General features: G+C 40.2%; 1 protein-coding gene across 1 annotated transcript in view; it reads right to left on the bottom strand.

The window, feature by feature from the left end:
• kcp (kielin cysteine rich BMP regulator) overlaps nucleotides 1–23,119 on the bottom strand; it is a 57,095-nt gene that overhangs the window by 17,245 nt on the left and 16,731 nt on the right. The window contains exons 5-19 of the mRNA XM_063005244.1: nucleotides 21,701–21,866; nucleotides 13,179–13,252; nucleotides 12,000–12,179; nucleotides 11,404–11,497; nucleotides 11,201–11,283; nucleotides 11,002–11,092; nucleotides 9,731–9,810; nucleotides 9,086–9,171; nucleotides 8,382–8,472; nucleotides 8,186–8,285; nucleotides 1,740–1,910; nucleotides 1,584–1,666; nucleotides 1,372–1,465; nucleotides 791–973; nucleotides 84–254 (exon numbers count right to left, since the gene is read on the bottom strand). Of these exons, the coding sequence (XP_062861314.1) occupies nucleotides 84–254; nucleotides 791–973; nucleotides 1,372–1,465; nucleotides 1,584–1,666; nucleotides 1,740–1,910; nucleotides 8,186–8,285; nucleotides 8,382–8,472; nucleotides 9,086–9,171; nucleotides 9,731–9,810; nucleotides 11,002–11,092; nucleotides 11,201–11,283; nucleotides 11,404–11,497; nucleotides 12,000–12,179; nucleotides 13,179–13,252; nucleotides 21,701–21,866 (1,747 nt within the window). The remainder of the gene's footprint in view (nucleotides 1–83; nucleotides 255–790; nucleotides 974–1,371; nucleotides 1,466–1,583; nucleotides 1,667–1,739; nucleotides 1,911–8,185; nucleotides 8,286–8,381; nucleotides 8,473–9,085; nucleotides 9,172–9,730; nucleotides 9,811–11,001; nucleotides 11,093–11,200; nucleotides 11,284–11,403; nucleotides 11,498–11,999; nucleotides 12,180–13,178; nucleotides 13,253–21,700; nucleotides 21,867–23,119) is intronic.

A 23,119-nucleotide genomic window follows, 5' to 3' on the forward strand; every position in this document is an offset into this window, starting at 1 on the left:
AAATTTAGGTACATTTATACAGTGTGAATAACTCTGTCAACACTCCAGCAGGAAAACATCCTTATTCTCAGTATAAAACATACCATTACAGCTCTGACAGCACTCCTCCTGTACAGGAAAAGGACAGGTAATGGGTGGACAGCGTCTCCTCTCACATGTCACAGTGCCTTCACGACACACACACATTCCACAGGGGTCTGAGATGTCTGTAAACACTGCTCCGTTTGAGTGCTCTATGCCATTGTACATACATCCTGAAGAACAACAATCAAACTTTTTCATAAATATACATAATATTTTAGGAAGTTCATGCAAACTAAAGCTTTTTAAATAACTGAAGATGTTCCTAATAGCTGATGTATCTGCTAATTAAAGATTTTATATTTGTTTACAATGACTACATTCAATTCTATTTGAGCTGCAAAACCTGAGCTAAAAACACATATATGACTTGTGTTACTGCAGTTAACCAAGTAATTCTGGAGAAACTGCGACCCTGATCAGTATAAAGCATGACTTAAATGATAAATGCAGGTTTAGATTGAAATATTTTCACGGCAATTTTATTGTTATTGATTGGGTTGTTTATGTTTTCTATATTACATTGATGTTTGAAATTACATCCCTTAATGTTTCTCTTACCTGACATTGTCATGTTAACCTGCTGTGGATTTATTACACATTTTGACCATGAAGTGCTTTCCCATATAACACTGACCAATTAACAGCTATGTAAAAATTCATATGGGAAAAGTGCTTAAGATGTTCTACATATGAATCTGGGATGTACCATCACAAGTGCGGCAGCACTCCTCCAGGATAGGGTGGGAGCAGTGCACGAAGGGGCAAGGCTTCCGATTGCAGTTCACTGTCCCGTTGGTGCAGAAGCAAGACTGGCAGCTGTCCATGGGGTGGTAGAAATGCTGGGTGTGTCTGTAAGAGGATCCCTCGTAAACACAGTCAGCAGGTGGTGCTGTGACACAAATACCATAATTAAGAATCAGGAGTATCAGGGAGGAAAAAGATACAAGAGTGTTTATAAATACTCTACATTGACACTGAACATACAGTCGTGGGGCACAGGGGTCTATCACCAGCCCTTCATGGGTGAGTTCTGGGTTCAAATCTCAGCAGTGCTATCAACCAGCTGGCCGTTTTGATTGACATGACTGAGTAAGACTGAGGGAGCAGGGAAGGCCCACCATGCCCTTGACCAGTATGAAACATACAGGTGGTAAAACATAAAAATGACCTAAAGACTATTATATAGTAACAATGAAAGTGTTACTACAGAGTATTATGACTGTAATTAATAGTTATTTTAATACTATTTTGCCATATTCCCCAGCCCTTAAACATTATATTTTGTACCTGGACAACGAGGACAGCACTCTCCTGGTGTCATAAATGGATCACCACATTTTACAGGATGGCATCTTTTCATCAGACATTGCACATTGCCATTCTACAGAGTTTTTTATAAAAAGACAGTGAAAAGCAACAAGAATAGCTTAACATTTTCCAAAAAATTCTACATTTCCATACACAATATGTAAAAAATATTGCACTTGTGTTTTACTCACAAAGCAGTGGCATTCCCTGCACTTGTCTGTTGGGTGAGAAAACTCCATACCATTTGGAAAATCCTTACCAGCGTAGCTACAACCTAACAAAAAGAGAATGTTTATATGAGCATGGATTTGTGCACGTGTTTAAACAATGTTTGGTCTCCATGTTACCGTTGCAGTTATTCTGGCAGCAGGTCCCTGGACGAGGATAATGGCAGTTGGGTCTGGGACACTCCTGATGGCAGTCCACATGTCCACCTGTGCACACGCACTCCTGACAGGGGTTCACGGGGCTCGGAAAGGTCTCTCCGTCAATAAACACTCGGTTATCAAAGTCACAGTCTGGAACCATTAAGGAAAAAATAGTAGTCAACACAGAATCTAGTGCATAAGGTGGTTATGCACCGTGGTGTCTCTTTACCTGGACACTGGGGGCAACAATGTCCCAACGGAGTGAAGGGGTTGGAGCAGGAAACCGGTGGGCATTGCATCGTAACACACTGCACTGTGCCATCCTGTAGCCACACACAGACAAATCGTTGATATGGTTAAACAGCATGACAAAATACAGTGTATCATAAAAGTGAGTACACCCCTCACATTTCTGCAAATATTTTATTATATCTTTTCATGGGACAACACTATAGAAATAAAACTTGGATATAACTTAGAGTAGTCAGTGTACAACTTGTATAGCAGTGTAGATTTACTGTCTTCTGAAAATAACTCAACACACAGCCATTAATGTCTAAATGGCTGGCAACATAAGTGAGTACACCCCACAAAGAACATGTCCAAATTGTGCCCAAAGTGTCAATATTTTGTGTGACCACCATTATTATCCAGCACTGCCTTAACCCTCCTGGGCATGGAATTCACCAGAGCTGCACAGGCTGCTACTGGAATCCTCTTCCACTCCTCCATGATGACATCACGGAGCTGGTGGATGTTAGACACCTTGAACTCCTCCACCTTCCACTTGAGGATGTGCCATAGGTGCTCAATTGGGTTTACCTTCAGCTTCCTCAGCAAGGCAGTTGTGATCTTGGAGGTTGTGTTTGGGGTCGTTATCCTGTTGGAAAACTGCCATGAGGCCCAGTTTTCGAAGGGAGGGGATCATGCTCTGTTTCAGAATGTCACAGTACATGTTGGAATTCATGTTTCCCTCAATGAACTGCAGCTCCCCAGTGCCAGCAACACTCATGCAGCCCAAGACCATGATGCTACCACCACCATGCTTGACTGTAGGCAAGATACAGTTGTCTTGGTACTTCTCACCAGGGCGCCGCCACACATGCTGGACACCATCTGAGCCAAACAAGTTTATCTTGGTCTCGTCAGACCACAGGGCATTCCAGTAATCCATGTTCTTGGACTGCTTGTCTTCAGCAAACTGTTTGCGGGCTTTCTTGTGTGTCAGCTTCCTTCTGGGATGACGACCATGCAGACCGAGTTGATGCAGTGAGCGGCGTATGGTCTGAGCACTGACAGGCTGACCTCCCACGTCTTCAACCTCTGCAGCAATGCTGGCAGCACTCATGTGTCTATTTTTTAAAGCCAACCTCTGGATATGACGCCGAACACGTGGACTCAACTTCTTTGGTCGACCCTGGCGAAGCCTGTTCCGAGTGGAACCTGTCCTGGAAAACCGCTGTATGACCTTGGCCACCATGCTGTAGCTCAGTTTCAGGGTGTTAGCAATCTTCTTATAGCCCAGGCCATCTTTGTGGAGAGCAACAATTCTATTTCTCACATCCTCAGAGAGTTCTTTGCCATGAGGTGCCATGTTGAATATCCAGTGGCCAGTATGAGAGAATTGTACCCAAAACACCAAATTTAACAGCCCTGCTCCCCATTTACACCTGGGACCTTGACACATGACACCAGGGAGGGACAACGACACATTTGGGCACAATTTGGACATGTTCACTGTGGGGTGTACTCACTTATGTTGCCAGCTATTTAGACATTAATGGCTGTGTGTTGAGTTATTTTCAGAAGACAGTAAATCTACACTGCTATACAAGTTGTACACTGACTACTCTAAGTTATATCCAAGTTTCATGTCTATAGTGTTGTCTCATGAAAAGATATAATGAAATATTTGCAGAAATGTGAGGGGTGTACTCACTTTTGTGATACACTGTAGGTGTAACATGCCCACCTGTCGTACAGCTTGGCAGTGATGGAAGGGCATAGATTGCATTATCATGCCCACCTGCCATGACACTAATGGCATGGGTGGGCACAAATGACTAATAGGGCCTTTAATAAGCAGGATACTTGGTAACTTCTCTGTTTTACCAGTACTTCTCTCTGATGTTATGGTGCCAGGCTCAGTCTGGTCTGATTTTCTTTCAGATGGTGCATAAGTGGTTATTCTGGGGAGCTCAGCCAGTGTTGCTGTGTTTTTAGAGTTTGGCCATTTCCTGTCATGGTGAAACCACTCTGGATGAGCAAACTGCCTCCAGGCACAGCATGACAACACTCTTATTAGCAGACCCCACATTTAATCCCATGCTGGGTGGCTGTTGGTGGAGTGTGTGCTCTGCTCCCTATATTGGCCTCTTCATAGCAGCTACAGTTTTTCACTGCATTCCCTCCTTTTATTCTTTTTTTTGGGAACTCTAGTTGGCACAAGACAGGTGAGGGCACAAATTACAGGGTGTGGAAAACAAGAAAAAGCTAAAGCAATTTGTACAAAAGTGATAAGCAGAAACGCATCTTAGTAAACCAATCAAACCTTGAGTGGGCTACAACAGTGGGAGAAGACAACACTAGCTTCCACTCTTGTCAGCCAAGAACAGAATTTCAAGACTACAAGAGGTTATGACAGGGTCCAAACCATTGCACGAAGAGGACCTTATTTAATAAATAAATTTTTCAAAAATGCTAAATACTTTTTAATGTACCTGACATGTGCACCTCTGACAGGGCTCATCTGGGTCCACAAAAGTTTGGCCATTTTCAAAAACGCGCTGGTTAAAGTGACAGCGTTGACAAGATGGACAACAGGCTTCTAAAACAGACATCAAAGACAATTACATAATGTTCTGCAGTTATTGTGAGTTCAGGACCAAAGTACCAAAACAGATCTTTCAGTGTCCTGACATCCCATAACTCACATACACATTCTATCCTGTCTTTTGCCTCGTATACTCACCAGATACTGTGGTGGGATGCAGGCAGGTTAAAGGTGGACACTCTTTTATCCCACACAAAACGTTCCCCTCCACACAAGAGCACCTCATGCAAGAAGCATCCTCCGAGTTCCACGCTGAGCCATGCTCATACTCAACACCATCAACCACACATGCTGCACACACACGTGCAAATTCGAACAATAAAAACCGTTAGTAAATATAGGAAATGTTTTAAAATGTAATATATAAAAGATTTCATTTATTTAGCAGAGAAACCTGCATTCATTGGTTACCTCTTGTTTTAGATAAGTAAATACAATGTGACACTGAAAATCAAACAGCCTTTTATTGTTTTATGTCATATTTAGTAAGGCTGGGTGATATAAAAGTTATTTAGACATTACTTACATTATTACTAATCAGAAACAAAAGGCATATAAATAATATATGCAAACATGAGATACAGTGGAAAAGTCTACACACCGCTGTTACAATGCCAGATTTTTGTGATGTAAAATAAATAAAGCCAAGCTTGAATGTTTTTCTTTTTAAGAAAAGGCTTTCGTGTTGCCACCCTACCCCACAACCCAGACATACAGGAGATTGTTGTCACATGTACTACACAGCCAGTACTTGCAAGGAGTTCCTGCAGCTCCTTTAATGTTGCCGGAGGCCCCTGAATCATTTTTCTTCTCGTCTTTTCATGAACTTCAGAGGGATGTCCAGTTCTTGGTACTGTCACTGTTGTGCTATATTTTATCCACTAGTAAATGACCATCTTCATCATGTTCTAGCTATCAGGTGCCTACACAGACATAATTGGTTAGGTCTGAGAGTGGGTGGGCTGAAGGAATTCCTCATTGCTGCTGCAATTTCAGCCTTTTCTTGCTGGTTAAAGCCACCTGCATAAGGATGGTGAATAACGAAGATGTGCACGACTTTCTGTATGCAATACTGATCCCTGTGTGAAACCACCACAAGCAAGAGAAAATAAGCTATTGGCTACTACACATGTGTGGGAGGGGGAATGTTAGGTAGGGGTCTGCAGCAACAGAGGAAAGATACAACTGAGTAATTGGATAAGACTGGATTGGGTAAAAAGGGGGGAAATGCATGTTGGTAAATAAATGTCAATATTTATAAGTAATGCATGTTTTACGTGGATTCATGCACGTATAGAGAATAAGAACATGAGCAAAGTGCTTTGTATATGTCTTCATTTACAGGATGAGTATTTTCACATTGTCAGTCGAGTGGGGTTACAAATCACTGAATACAGAAATGTAATAAACTATAACAAAATAAAAAATTTGCTTGTGCTTTTGTATGTTACCTTTGCAAGTAGGGCAGCAGGTATGGGGGTCTCTTATGGGGTTTGTACATTGCACAGGGGGACATCTCTGCTGATGACATCTTACACTGCCTCTCTTCAGCACACACGGACACATAAATACAAACACACAAACACTGAAAATAGTTTGTTTGAAGGGCTTTTTTACCTTAATTCTTCCTAAATGTTTACTCCAAACATGGCTTTTGGTTAATATTTATATTTGATTCAGAAAGTATTCAGACTATACATCATTTCCATTTGGAAGAAGCTTGGCACAACCTCTTTCTTTTTTGATCTTTTAAAAGTTGGCCATCCATCAAAATCAGGCATCCAAGCGAGAAGGGTCTTAGTCAGAAAGGTCTCTCTAAAAAAGCTCCTGTGCAGAGATGGAAGTATGTGTTGGATGGACAACCATCTCTGCAGTACTGTGTAACCAGACATTTATGGCAAAGTGGCAAGACCAAAGCCACTGATAGGTAACGATCATATAACAGCCAGCTTGAAGTTTGAATGTAAAGGGCTTTAGGCAATGTGATGAAAAAATTGATCTTGTCTGATAAGAGTAAAATGAACTAAAACAGTATGTCAGGCAAAAAACAGGTACTGAACACCACATGTAAAACTGCAAAAGGCCTTTTACATAGTACTAAATAAAAGGTCTGAATACTTTCTGAATCCACTGTAAATCTAAACAAAAAGCCCAACAGTATATCCCTTAACAAGTTGTGTTGTAAAAGAGAATAAAAAATGAAAAAAACAACAACTCCTAAACATGTCATCCTAATGCTCTGGTGGTGCAGCGATCCATTATGCTAGACCACCACCGCCAAGATCTGGGTTAGAATTTCAGCAATGCTATCGACTGGCGGGGTGGCTACATAGACATAACATGTCACAGGTATGCATGTTCTCCTTGTGTGGGCGTGGGTTCCCCCCGGGTACTTTGGATTCCTCCCACAAGTCCAAAGGAAGGCATTTAGTGCAGCTACTGAAAAAGTGTAAATATGTGTGAATGGGTGTGTGTATGTGTGTGTGTATGTGTGTGTGTGTCTGCCCTGTAATAGACTGTCCAGGGTAATTCTTACCTTTCCCACAGTGAATCAGACCCACTGTGACCATGACCAGGATCAAATAGATTTTACACTTTTATGGAGCAAATGAAGTAAGAGAAGTGTTAATAATAACTTGCTTATTAGTTGCCAATAACCACTGTGTTTATCACTTCTCGTTTAAGCACACGTATTAACTATGAACTAATCACTGTGTTTAAAATTCCTAATTGGTACCACTAAATTCAGATTGATTTTTATTATTATAATGTGTGAAAGTGATGACTTTGATTACTTTTTTGTACATTTATATTGCAGTTTCCCTTGCAGTGCTTGGGAGCTCTACACAGACATGAAGTCTAAGGGAATGGTAAAATCCCTGCAAGGGATTGTGTCCGGTCAAGGGTATTCCTGCCTGCGCCCAGTGTTTACCGGTGCAATCGGACCCACAGCAACCCTGTTCATGATAAAGCACTGATGAAAATAAAATGAATGAAAAACATAGCAGTTATATTAAACTAACCTCACAGACACAACTGAGACATGGTCCATCTCCCGGTGGATTGAACACCTTCCCATCAGCATACACTCTTCTCTCATATTCACACACTGCATGAACAGTAGGATTGCAAATCAGCTTCTTTCCAGGATGAGAGTCTTTTTTACAAACAGTTCTAAACTAATGGTATATATTGCAGGCAATATCAAACATATATTTTATATTTTAATATTTTTAATATCAAAAACAAGCACACTAACAGTTTGGAGCAATAGGTAAAGCCCTGCACCTCAGAGAATGGGGAAAAAATAAAAGTTGTAGGATACTTAACCAAGGTAGAACAATAAAAGTGGTATTTTGCACAAAACACAGCCCCACAAGCTTAAATAACAGGATGTCCTTAAAGGAAAAATAATTCTTTATTCTGTGTGTGTGTGTTTTGTTGTATGTGTAGTGTGTGTATTTTGTTGTATGTGTAGTGTGTGTATTGCTTGTGTATTGCTTGTACATTGTGTCTGTGTATTGTGTGTGTATTGCTTGAATTGTGTGTATTGTTTGTATATTGTGTGTGTGTATATATGTATGTTACTTACAGTCACATGTAGGGCAGCATCTGCCAGGTTGTTTGGCTGGGTGTGTACAGGACAGAGGGGGGCATGAAGATTCTGTTCGCTCACACACCACCTCTCCAGCCTGGTCAGAAACATACACACACATATAAAACATGTACATACACAAATATAACATACAAGAAACACAATCAATTAGATAAAAAAAAAAAAAACTTACTAAACATTGACAGCTCAAGCAAGGATTTGATTTGGAGGAAAATCGTTGCCCATCAAGATATAGCTCAGACTCATAATCACACTGCTCACACCTACACACACGTTAAATTTTTTATGTTCTTCTTATGTTTTATTCCCTTTTTCATCCAATCTAGTCATATTACCCAGTTGTATCTCACCTGCACTGCTGCCAACCCTTACCCTGACCAGGGATAGTCATACCTAATGCATTCAGACACATGTAGCAGCCAAGCTTTTTTTTTTTTACCTGCACATGATGGGTTTACACAGAGAGCATTATTGTGTATGGAGAGACACATACTGCTCTCCAATGTTCCCTATCTCTGTGCAGGAGTCATCAACCAGCCAGCTGAGGCCACAATTACAGCATTATTAAGAAAACCCTTCAAACATCCCTCCTGACAGACATAGCCAATCATGCTGGTATGACAGCCAGGCAACAAATCAGAGGCCCTTTGTTTTATTGCTAATTTGCACATTATGAATACACACTATGATAGGTAATAGGTATATTATGCCAGGCAGTGAGAGACAAAAACATAACGAAGTTTGACATTTTTGTTGGGATATATCGTAGCATACTGTTCATGAACCCGTTCGATTAATCTGAGTAATCTGAAGACATGAAATAATGAAAATTTCTGTGTGTTTGTACAAAATATAGTAAAAGATTGAGATGCTCACCTTGGACAGCAGTCATCTGCTTTTCTGACAGGATGTGAACATGGTGTGGCAGGGCAAGTGAGAGGCTGACAGTGGACGTTTCCATTCTGCAAACCCACAGACCACAAACACATTACACCTGCACATCTGCAAGTATCAACTATGGTTTATTTGCTGGGAGTGCTTATGTAATTTAATGATTCTATTTCCAGTAACTACTGGTCCCACACCATTAATTGGTTATTGAGTTATGGAACACCTACAAATAGGACAAACTAAACATTTACTTTATTTTACAGTAATCAAATCTGGGTTGGTCTAGTCTAATAAAACATAATAATTAGTTACATTTGATTAATTGGTTAATTATGTAACTAAGATGTCAATTATTTATATCAGAAAGGGGCAAATATTCCTTCACATCACTGTATTGTATATTATATGATATATATATATGGGTCTCTGTCTTGACTTAGATATATTGACCAATCAGAAGTCTCATTATTTCGTCTATTATGCTAAACCACCGCCGCTGAGATCCAGGTTCGAATCATGATTGGCTATGTATGAGCCAAGGCTCTGAGGTGAACCATGACGAAGTGGTTGATGAAACTGAAATGAAAATGAAATCTATAGACTCCTATTGCCATGAAGATGTTTCCTTACCACACACACACACTGCTCACATCGATCTCTACTGGGAACTTGCTCCCCATTAAGGTAATTAAGCCCATTCATGCCACACCCTATAAAACACAAAACAGTAAATGTGTAGGAAACATAACATGATCATACTGATATTGGATTATTTGCTTTTATGCTATCTGCAAATTAGTATTTTAAAGAATATGATGTACACATAATTTTAATTTGTTGTTTAAGAATTCAAAGAAGTCTAAAAAAGTTTAGCAAAGTGCTTGGGTGGCACAGTTGTGTATTACGCTAGACCACCACTGCCGGATCTGGCCAGCCCAGGCATCTACACAAACATGTTCGGGTTGAACAGCTAAAGCTAAACCCTGCAATGGATTGGCGCTCTTTCCATGGTATTCTTGCCCTGTGCCCAGTGTTTCCCAGCGGAACAGGACTTGACGTGACCCTGAGCAGAATAAAGCAATTAATAAAAATAAAATAGATTTTAGCAAAAACTGCATTGATTCATTACTCAGGATGTTTTCTGGTCTCGTTTGGGTGGAAAAGTGATTGTTCCATAAATTTATTCACACAGACATTCCATCTAAACCCAAGCTCAATTATGCTAGCCAATACAGTCATGTCTACTGTGCAAATGTAATGATTCTATTATCAGTATTACTGTTAATTTAATATATGCATATGTGCTCGGGTTGCGAAACAGTCTGTCACGCTAGTCCACCAGGACAGAGATCTGGGTTAAAATCTTAGCTGTGTTTTTTTTTTTTTTGTACATCCTAGTTTTTAAATTGAGCTGAAATGGGACATATTTTCTGTTGTTTGAACTAAAAACTAATTCAATACAACTTTGTACAGTCAGTTTCCAATCCGATTCAAACTGTATTCCAAATATGCAAGCAGTCGGATCATATTTTCATTGGGCTTTTATGTGATTTGATATTAAAGCTTTGCAACAACCTGACAGCAGCAGCAAACAAAGCATACACAACTCTCTTCAGCTCTTTGTTGAAACTGTCTGTGCTGGATACTTATAGTCCTGGACACCACCCTATTGGCCAACATAATACATACATACATAATACCTGGATTTGTGCACCGTTGCACATTTATGGAAAAGTCCTTTCTCAAAGTTTCCCTGACTTAAGAAGAAAATGACTGATTTTCTATACTTGTTAGCAACAGGTGTGGCTGAAACACCTGAACTCACTCAATGATTAGAAGGAAAGTCCACATACTTTGGCAATATAGTGTGTACACATACAGTACATATATGGCTGACTTACCATCACACACAGGGCAGCAGATTCCTGGGACAGATGCTGGACTTGTACAAGGTGTGTTACATGCTTTTGATGTACAATGAACTTGTCCCTCCTAGGACAGACATAAAGAACACAAAAAAAGAAAACACGCTTGTATGTAGAAGAGACCCATACATTCTTTTTGGTGTATGTGGCAGCTCTGATAGAAACTGTAACTCACTGTGCATGTACAGACACTGCACGAATTTTCTGGATGCTGCCATTCAGAGCCGTGCTGGTAGCGCACATCATTTTGGATGCAACCTAGACGTGATAGAGTCATGAGGTCAATCCCAGCTGGACAAAGACAACAGTTTGTATTAAATAAAAACTAGCCAGCACATACACCCACAGTGAGAGATAAATAAATCCACACATTCTTACTTCGACACCTGGGACAACATTCTCCCCCAACAGTTTCCAACAAAGTGCAGTCAAGCTTGGAACAAGACACACTGCTGCACACCACATTGCCCTCCTACACATGGAGCGCATATTTGGTAAAAAAAAAAACAACAACACACAAATAAACAGGACAAAGAAATGTTGACTAAGCTGTATATTATTAATTTGGACTGTTTGTTAAAAATGGCTTCTGACATCATTGGATTTCATTGTGTGTGTATGTCTGGATGGGTGTAGGTGTGCACAACTGTTGTGGGGATCAGGAATTATATTACTAGTTTTATATTTTAACCCATGAAGGCTTATTACAGATACAGTATTCTCTCGAGCCTCGGAGGTGTTGGTGTCCTGTCCGAGGTGTGATATTGCACAATAAAATGATTTTATTATTGGGTCTATGAGCAAGACCCTTAAACCCTCAGCTGCTTGGATTATATTTGGTCAAACTTGTAAGTTGCTTTGGATAAAATCATGTGCTAAATGCCATAATAGTAAAAAAGCAGATAAACAGGAACAATTGTTAGTGACTGTACTGTATGTCTACATGTCTGCAGCACCACCAAAAGCTTACTTACGTGGCAGACACATTTTTTACAGGGATCACCATGGTCAGAGAATGAGGCTCCAACAGGAATAATTTCACCCTGATAATCACAACGAGAGCAGTCCCGACAACAGGAGCCAAATGCAGGCTTTACACCATCCTGACATGAAACAGCACACTTCTGCGTGTCAACACATGACACATCACCATTCTGAAACAAAACATTTCACAATTATTGATCTAAAAAGTAAAAAAATTCTATTATGTATTTTTGTGCATTTACAATATGGACAAAAGTATGTGGGCAGCAAAATGTAAGTGTTTTACCCATCAATAATACAAAATACAATTACATGCTTTAAATTTTGTTTCTAGAAAAGACCCTTTGTTGTGCCGCTGTTTTATTTATTTATTAGGATTTTAACATCATGTTTTACACTCTTTGGTTACATTTATGGCTGAAACGGTAGTTACTGGTTACACAAGATTCATCAGTTCACAAGTTTCATGTTGAACACAGTCATGGACAATTTTGCATCTCCAATTCACCTCACTTGCACGTCTTTGGACTCTGAGAGGAAACGCATGCAGACACGGGGAGACCATTCAAACTCCACACAAAAAGGACCCGGTCCTCCCCCCTGGGGATCGAACCCAGGACCTTCTTGCTTTGAGGCGACAGTGCTACCCACCGAGCCACTCTGCCAACCCACCTCTGTTTTACAAATCAGATGTAAAGAATCTCTAACCATAACACAACCAACACTTTTGGGATAATTGGTGCATCAGTTGCAAAACAGGCCTTTTCGTCCAACATTCGTCCAGCTCTTTTTACTAAATGGCCATTATCATAGCTGGGTCTTCATTAGTTTCTCTTTCAGTAGTTTACTTCATGGTTTTTCAAATCCTGGGTTGATCCAAAAAATGGGTCACAGAGAAAAATACTAATAAATAAAAACAAAAACAAAAAACTTGTGGAGGCCTTACATTACTTGTAAACAACAGTAGGACCAGATTGTCACCATTTTTATTAATGAAGCATATTTCGTTTTGTGTTTTGTTTTGATGCATTGTTTGTGTTGCCTGGGTCACTGTAAAAATCATTTACAAAATGTTGGTCGCTTGAAAAAAAAGTTTAAAAAACCCTAGTTTACAATACAATCATCTTTAAACATATCACGCAAGCATATGTATAAAATGACACACATACCCTGCAAGTGCATGTTTGGCAGCCGTCAACAGTACTGAAGGGGTCATAGTAGGGGCGGCCATCTAGGTCACATGCTTAACAGAACACCAGAAAAGAACAAAACTTTATTTCTAATTTGGATTCAATAAAAAAAAATCAGAACACATTTTTGTAAATGCACATGACTACATATCAGTCGTTATGTGTGGTCTCTTGATCTGTCCTGCTGGAATTGTCACAAGAAGAAAGCTATTTTTTGTGTACAGGGTTCATCAAGTTAAACAGGTCTATTCAGATTATCAGAGACATCAAAGTAAACATCTACAGTTTGCCAGCAGTAGAAAGGGCAGTGAAAGTTTTGTGTGTTGGTATATGTGACTGTGTGCATTCAAGCAAGTACCTGAGCAAGTCGGGCAGCACTCCCCAGGCCGTTTGTACGGGTTGGCACACAGTGTTGGGGGACAGTGTTTAGGGTTACATCTCACCAAACTATCCTGCAACACATTTCAACACTGTTCAGTTGTATAAGGAACTGTTGATATTTTCAAATTTTTTTTTATCATGACTTGTGCCCTAACAAATGAAATAAATCATTTTTTCACATTTATGTATTTTGTTCTACAAACTATATGGCCAAAAGTATTTGGACAACCCTCTTTATGCTGCTTTTACATAATACGCAGCAAGACTGCTGTGGTGCTATACTAAGTGATTACCTTGCTGCTGCATGACACTGAGCACTGCTCACATTTGCTGCTTTGATGCTCGGTTTTTACCGCTTGCTGCTGCGCTCCAATCTAACCAAACACTGACCCAATAAAATAAACTGTTTATACACTGCCTGGCCAAAAAAAAAGGCACACATTCGCTGTGGCATCGTTTCCACAAGCTTCTGCAATGTCACAACATTTATTTCTGTCCAGAGTTGCATTAATTTTTCCCCCAAGATCTTGTATTGATGATGGGAGATTTGGACCACTGCACATCAGTCTTCGCCAGCACATCCCAAAGATTCTCAATGGGGTTCAGGTCTGGACTCTGTGGTGGCCAATCCATGTGTGAAAATGATGTCTCATGCTCCCTGAATCACTCTTTCACAATATGAGCCTGATGAATCCTGGCATTGTCATCTTGGAATATGCCCGTGCCATCAGGGAAGAAAAAAATCCATTGATGGAATAACCTGGTTGTTCTGTATATTCAGGTAGTCAGCTGACCTCATTCTTTGGGCACATAACGTTGCTGAACCTAGACCTGACCAACTGCAGCAACCCCAGATCATAGCACTGCCCCCACAGGCTTGTACGGTAGGCACTAGGCATGATGCCATCACTCTGGAACAGGGTAAATCTGGACTCATCAGACCACATGACCTTCTTCCATTGCTCCAGAGTCCAATCTTTATGCTCCCTAGCAAATTGAAGCCGTTTTTGCCGGTTAGCCTCACTGACAAGTGGTTTTCTTAAGTCTACACAGCTGTTTAGTCCCAATCCCTTGAGTTCCCTTTGCATTGTGCGTGTGGAAATGCTCTTACTTTCACTATTAAACATATCCCTGAGTTCTACTGTACTGTAAGACGATGTTTCCCCACTGTTCTTCCTCTTTTTAATAATGCATTGGACAGTTCTTAACCTGATTTTAGTAGTTTCAGCTTCTCCTTAGATGTTTTCTCTGCTTGATGCATGCCAATAATTTGACCTTTCTGAAACAGATTAACATCTTTTCCACGACCACAGGATGTGTCTTTCAACATGGTTGTTTAACAAATGAGAAGCTACTCACTGCATCAGTTAGGGTTAAATAACTTGAGGGTTATAACACCCATGCAGTAATTATCCAATGGGAGGCTCTTACCTTTTTTTTTTGGCCAGGCAGTGTATGACACTGTCAAAAGTGAAACACAGTTATGGTGGAAAGAAACTGTTTCATTAAACACTGTACTGTTGTGGATCATGAGTGATAATGAGACAGTAAGGAAAGCAGGAGGACATCTGAGAATGTAGGGCTGGAGTTCAGGGAGGCTCCCACTTCTTGCTGGGCCCCCCGGGCCCCCCCCCCCCACAACACACACACCTTTTGATTTAGAAAAACAAAACATGAAGTGCTGTGGAGAAAATGGGGAGGAGGTGGGTGCAAGGCTCCATCAAGAAGAAAGGAAGGAAATGATGGGCAAATATACAGGAAATCAGTTGCACATTGGAAGGAGTTTCAGTCGTGTTCTTTCTCCCAAACTCCCTAACTTTATGTTAGGAGAACCATGGCACTTTGAAAAAAAAAAATGCCATAGCAACTAGTGAGCTATGAAATAGGAAGACCAGGTTTGCATAAGAGATAGCAATTCTATGTTTACTAATACTGAAATTACTTCTTGTGGCTTCGTAGCTCTGTAATAGAATCTAATGTGCGCTCTTTGATTGAAGCAACAGTTTCTAAAACCCATTTCCTTTTTTAATCTTATCATTTTTTAATCAAGATTGCTGCTTAGATGCAACTTTGCATGTGAAAGGCAATACGGTAAACAGCAATATTCACTTAACCTGATGACAAACGAAGCGCAAAATGCTTATCATGTGAAAGCAGCCTAGCTATTAAGTTCAGATATTTTAGCCAAACCCATTGCTAATCAATTGCACAAAAACTGATTATATATTTATAATTAAGGCCCTACCTAATTCATGGCCATGAAAATCATCCTTTGTCCTTTAACTATTCAGGTAGGCTATGCTGTAGCTTCCATTTATTCTATTATTTAATTTATGTATGTTATTTAATGACTGCCGTAAAAAGTGGCACAAATCTGAGAAATCTGTGATTTTTGAAAAACTAAGCAAACTAAGCAAATTTCCCCGTTAATTTAGTAAGGCCCTAGTTATAAAATAACTAATTATAATTTTGTGTCAACAGTTTGGAAAAGCACTGACATGGAAGACATGGTTTGATAAGTTTGGTGTAGAAGCATTCAAGTGGCTTGGACAGAACCCTGCCATCAACCACACTGAATATCTGTGGAATGAACTGGAACCACCCTCAAAAATGCTTTGGCTGAACTGGAACTTTGGACAGACACAGTCCAAAAGCTGCAAAAGGGAAATAAAGGAAAAGTTGGGGTAGGCCAAAAGAATGCCCTTGGTTTTAGAATGGTGTGTCCAACAAAGTCATGGCGAGGTGTCATATAGTGCAATGTTAGTGCATACAGCTATGAAAAAAACACCTACAAAGCATGTGCAGTTGAGACAGGGGTTTGTTTTGGGTACAAACAGCTCTCCATTGGCATACAGCTCTCCTTCATACTCACAGCCTACGAAGGAGAACAAAGAACACACTGTTGTCACATTGTAGGATGTATAACACTAAAATGCTGTGCAGTTAAATGCAAGTGAAAAGGCCCACATTCATGTTAGTGTGTACCTGGTTGACAAACAGAGCAGCATGTTCCTGGGGGGACAACTGTTTTTAAACAGGACAGAGTCGGACAGTAAATGTCCTCACATTCCACCTTCCCATTCTAAAAAAGAATTCCATGATATTTTAAAACATGAGACAGAGAACATGAAGAAAGATAAAATCCCTTTATGTTCATACCTGACACACACACTTAGAGCAGGGGTGAGGGCTAAAGACTTCAGAGTTGCTATAGATTCTGCCCTCATAACTGCACTCTGTGAAAGAAGTACATACCAAAGAATGATCAGAAATCTGAAAAGACACAACTACATCTGAGACACAACAGTGCTGGTTCTTTTGTCAGTGTTTTAGCTATAGGCTGCATTTACAAGATAAGCATTTTGCGCTTTGTACACGACGAGGCTTGAAGTATATTGTCACTATCATTCTATTATTATCTGATGCAGAAACAGGTCTGTACTACAAAGAGGCCTGTACTACACTTCATGCTTCTGTAAATCTAAATTGTAATATAGAGGGTTTCATCTCATGCACTCACAATATTTTCAGCTCCCAATCTTACTAGATATCAGTATCACGTTTATCTGTATTTTTGATCCATGTCTGGTACTACATGTTGGTTTACAGATTACCCCTCTGTGTATGTCTCTGTTCTGGATCTATGACAACTGTATAAAAAAAGATTCTTTATTTTTCAGAAGGGCTTGAATGATCTTTAACTCAAAGCTCTTAATAAAGTACAAGTTTCAAATGGTTTTGTTGTAGTTGGATCATTTATCCTCTTTTTTTTTTTTAGGACAGTCAATTGAAAAATAAGACAGAGCCTAACAGGGCGAGTCGCGCCTCACTATTGAGGCGTCAGATGGAGCCCCGCACCAACAAAAGCTGAAAATTAACTCACTTTCCAGAATGCTTCACCAAGGTATAACAATGCAGTGGCTACAAAAACACAAACTAAAAGGGTAAAGAGAAAATAAATGTGGTGGTCAAAATAATGGAAACAAACAAAGTTACAAATGAAAGCTGCAAGAAAAACCTGTAGCCTGCAATAGAGAAAGTGGGTGGAAAAGGAATAGAGCCATCTGCTCAAAATTCAGAACAAGCCAGGGACAGCAGTGCAAAAATGGCACCCCACCACAACAACTGGCACAGCCTGCACCCAGTGTGGTTTTTTTTTAATGCATTTTCTCCCTTTTTCTCTCCATTTTTAGCGCGTCCAATTTTTACCCGATTGCTTTATGCCTCCTCTCTACTGTTGCTGACTCCGCCTCTGATTGAGGAGAGCGAACTGACACAGGCCCCCTCCGACACGTGAGCAGTACCCGACTGCATCTTTTCACCAGCACAAGGCGAGTTCTCATGCCAATCAGCCTTGTGCACGGAGAGCCACACCCTGATCAACATTATTCCTCTACTCTGTGCAGACGCCATCAATCAGCCAGCAGAGGTCATAATTGCATCAGTTATGAGGTTCCTATTCAGCTCCCTTACCTGGATGAACAACAGCCAAACGTTGTTCATATAGCAGTCTAGCCCACCCAGAAGGCAGAGCTAAGATTCGATACGATGTATTCGAAATCCCAGCTCTGGTGTGCTAGCGTATTTTAGCGCTGCACCACCTGAGTGGGGAACATTTTGGAAAAGAGCTATCACACGCCACTGTTGCAACTTGCTCATCTTAGGTTCAAAAAGTGCCGGAACACTGGCTGAATTCTCAGAAGGACACAAGTATGCTGGCATCATATGCCAGTAGATAACCAGATCGAGCCTGGCATCACGCTTAAAAAAGAGGCAGGTTTCCCAACAGAAGAGCCAGCAAATCTGTGAAGTAGAAACCACTTCCAATAGTAGCACTTCAGATTGGAGCAAATTAAAGCTCAACGAGACAGTTCAGAGTAATCATCTGCACCTCCATGCCCCTTCTGTCGGCCATATTTGGCAAGGCAGAAGGACATAAGCTTTGCTGCCAATCTTTCAACAAGTGGGCTCTTTACAAAAAGAGAGAACAGAGCAAAGGACATCTAAAATGGGGACAAAAAAGGTGTAGAAGAAAATCTAAAGTTTTTACTACTTTGGGTTTTTTATTTATGTACTACACCATCGGTCCCTCATTCATACATACAGTTCATACATACAGTACATGCACACAGAACTAAAAATATGTTGCAGCAAAGCTTCACTAAAAGACCATGCAGAACTAATTAGAGAGGGGGAGGAAAAGAACTAAGACAGAGACATAGCTGGGTCAAATTCTAAATGAAAACAAGCCATTATTCACTTTCCACTAATATCCTGCAGATCTAAAGGAACTGTTATAAATTTCAGGATGCTTCTTCATTATAATAAACATTACAGTTCTGTTCCACACATTTTTAGAAGCGGGTATAAGGGAGGGTTTTTATGAACCGGATATGTTCCTAGACTGAGGACAAAGGAGAGGAGCAACTACATAACTGTAATGTTTCACATGAACACAGACCAGACTCCTTCCTGTCTGTCCCATCAAACATAATTTGTAGCACATGCCAGAATTTGTTTGGACAGTATGTGAAAACCTAATGACAGAAAGGATTGATTTACAAATTCCCTTTTTTAAATCTGTAATTAATTAAAAATAATACAATAAAACATCATAATGTTTTACTATTGGTACACTGAGTTTAAAAAAAAAATGTTATTATGCACTGTTGACACAGGGAGAACATGCAAACTACACAGAAAGGACCCTGGCTGCTCTGCTGGGGAACAGAACCCAGCCCCTTCTTGCTGTGAGACAAATGCGCTACCCCACTGTGCCACCATGATGCACTTGTAGAGACATTTACGTTTACATTTTTGGTATTTAGCAGATGCCTTTATCCAAAGCGACTTACATTACAGTTACAGTATACAGTCTGAGCAATTGAGGGTTAAGGGCCTTGCTCAAGGGCCCAACAGCAGCAATCTGGAAGTAGTGGGGCTTGAACCAGTGACCTTCTGATTACTAGTCCAGTACCTTAACCACTAGGCTATGGCTACAAAAACATTTTTTAATTTAATTATAGATAGGGTGGCATAGTGGCTCGGGGGTAGCACTGTCACCTCACAGCAAGAGGGCCCTGGGTTCGATGCCCAGGTGGAGTGGTCTGGGTCCTTTTTGTGTGGAGTTTGCATGTTCTCCCCATGTCTGTGTGGGTTTTCTCCCACAGTACAAAGACAAGCAAGTGAAGTGAATTGGAGATACAAAATTGTCCATGACTGTTTGACATTTTGACCTAAAGATTTGAACTGATGAATCTTGTGTAACCAGTAACCCGTCCTGTCATGAATGTAACCAAAGTGTGTAAAACATGACATTAAAATCCTAATAAATAAACATAAATTTTGATTTTGATATAAGGCTATCACAGAGGTTCTTAACTTTCTTTTGGCCTTTAACCTATGACCAAACTTTTCTAAGAAGTGCTGTAAATATGTACAAGAAGGAGCTCAAAATTAAATAAATAACCTAAACTAGTAAAAACAAACCATGCACACTGTGACTCCAACAGCATGTCAGGCGGCTCCAGTGTGAGAACCACAAGCACAGACATTAGTTTGCTTACATAATCTACAAAGCAACAAGGCAAATCTCTGTTCTAAAAATAAAAAAAACACCAACAAACAAATGCACACTCTGCTCTACTTCTGAAACATTAACTGCGTTATAGGGTGCTATCAGCTGTAACTGAGATTTAACTGACAATCTGATAAAGTTTAGGAAACAAAAATAAACTGTCACAATGGGTGGAACAGAGAAACATTTTTGGAGTGAAAAACAGACCACAGGATTCCTACTATACTCCGACTGCTTTCTCAGAATAATTCAACCCCCAAGAGCACACATTTTCAAATCAGATTTTGTCATCAGAACACCTAATATGACTTTTTGAGGGCTTCAGTAGTTGCATCAGGTGCGTTTGAGATAAAAAACATTAAATACCTGGACTAACTAGGGATGTAACGACAGTGATGTTTGATTGCATGTTAGAAATATGGCTACGCTCAGGTGGCGCAGCGGTAAAAAGACACGCTGCAACCAGAGCTGGATTTTGAGTACGTAGTATCGAATCCAGCTCTGCTTCACCGGTTCTAAGCTGAGTGGCTGTATGGGCAACGATTGGCCGGTTGCTCAGTTGGGGGGGGTGAGACAAAGAACCGGATGTGGGTCTCTCTCTGTCAGAATGCGATTACGACCTCTGCCGGCTGATTAGAGGCGCCTGTACAAGAGATGAGGAAGAGTGCCCTTAGGGTGTGTCTCTCCGCATGCAACGCTAGGTGGCGCCAAACTCATCAATGTGTGGGTGGCAAAAATGCATCCGGCTGTTTCGGAGGGGATATGGGTTAGCTTCGATCTCCTCGGTCAGGGCAGGGTTCGGCATAGACAGAGAGGAAGCATGATGCAAATTGAACAACTGGATGCGCTAAATGGGGAGGAAAAAAGGGGGAAAAAAATTTAAAGAAAAAGAAAAAAAGAAATATGCCTAAATCAAGAGAGTTGTCCAAAAAGTTAAGTTAGTCTGTACAACACACCCCCACTTGATGTACACTATATATGGCCAGAACCCCTGACCATGGAGCTTCATGCAGACATTTCAATTCTAATCATGGCCATTAAATTGGAGTTTACCCCTCTTTCCTGGCCCTTGGTGTTATACCGGCCTTTACCTGACTAGAAGCTTGTTGGATATTCTATTCCAGAACCATGGGCATTAATATGTAGTTGGCCAGCACTAGGTTTTTTTTGTTAGATTTTAAAGTGTGTCTATGGGATTATGTGCTTAGGTAGTCAAATATTAGACTTTCTCAGATCAGGGCTTACGCATGCCACTAGGGTTTCTTCATACCAATCTCATCAAATAATGCCATAGGGGGGCAGTCATTCCTACAACAGAAAAGGGCCTTCCCCAAACTAATGCTATAAAGTTAGAAGAATTTCAATTATTTTATATGTTGATTTTTTATATACGAGGTGGCAGTTGGTGAGGCCAAAACAACTAAATAATAATGCACACGTTTTTGGTCTTATGGTGTATAACAAAAAAATCTTGTTGAATACTTGTTTTTCCTAACTGTATTTCAGGTCCATCCATACAGTTTAATAAAGGTTTGTCACTCACCATTTGACACGGCACACTGAACTTTCCCAGACACACAGGAACACACGGTGCGACTGTCAGTTGCCCAGCGAGCCCCCTCCTCCATATCATGGCCATTCCAGGTGCAAGTTCTTCTCACACACTCACATGACTCCAAATACCGTACTCGTGCCTGCAGATCTTCATTCTAGACATACACAATAACACAAACCTAGGAAAGACTTTTGTCTGCTGGTCACAACAATGGCCAAAACCTGGACTTAATGTATAGTAATAATAAGCCTGAAGTACAGATGTGCAAATGTACCTCTATAGGTGGTGGGCTGCAAAAGTACCATGGACCAGAGCTTAAGAGTCCCTGACCTACAGACTTGGGTCATCTGTTTAGAAAGATGAATTAAAGAATACCCTGGACAGGGTGCCAATCCATCGCAGGGCTTCGGCCATTCCACCATGAGATATAGTCATGTCTGTGTAAAAGTGCCTCAGCAAGAAAAATGTCACTATTCCTGATCTTCTCCAGCATCCATACAGCTGTTATACATTTCAGACTGCATAAATGTAATATGTCATTTGTGGGCGCTCAGGTGGTGTGCAGTCTAACTGCAGTACTGTTTACACAACACACCCACAAAATTGTCTGTTTTTCTGAACTCCTTTTATATAATGTAATATTATGTTTATACAATGTACAACCAGCTGCCTTTGTTACTATGAGCTCTGCCTTTAGGAGCCAGAGAGTGACAAAAATTCTGATGATTTGTTTTTACAAACTGCATGACATATTTATTTCTACATTGTAGAAAAAAATGCACAACACCTACACTGAGCAAGAATGGCCAGATGTTGGCACCAGGGTTCCCCAACACGTGGAAGGCCATGACTGCTTTTTTTCATTATGCAAACTACAGCCATGATGTTATTTGAGATAGCTGCCTCTCTTGTTCTACTATCAGTGCTATTCAAATATCAGTGCATAAAGCTTTTATCTCCTTTTTCTTATTCTTAGAAGGTTCAAAATTTTTAAAAGACCTTAAAATATTTAATTTTCACCCCTTTTATGCAACATCTTGTAAACACCTTTGTTTTTTTATTCTCATTTAAGCACAAAAAGCCCAACTCTATCTATCTATCTATCTATCTATCTATCTATCTATCTATCTATCTATCTATCTATCTATCTATCTATCTATCTATCTATCTATCTATCTATCTATCTATCTATCTATCTATCCATCCATCCATCCATCCATCCATCCATCCATCCATCCATCCATCCATCTACTCTATCTATCTATCTATCTATCTATCTATCTATCTATCTATCTATCTATCTATCTATCTATCTATCTATCTACTCTATCTATCTATCTATCTATCTAGCTACTCTATCTATCTATCTATCTATCTATCTACTGTATCTATCTATCTATCTATCTA

The sequence above is a fragment of the Trichomycterus rosablanca genome, chromosome 11, assembly GCF_030014385.1.
Source record: "Trichomycterus rosablanca isolate fTriRos1 chromosome 11, fTriRos1.hap1, whole genome shotgun sequence".
NCBI classification, from domain to species: domain Eukaryota; kingdom Metazoa; phylum Chordata; class Actinopteri; order Siluriformes; family Trichomycteridae; genus Trichomycterus; species Trichomycterus rosablanca.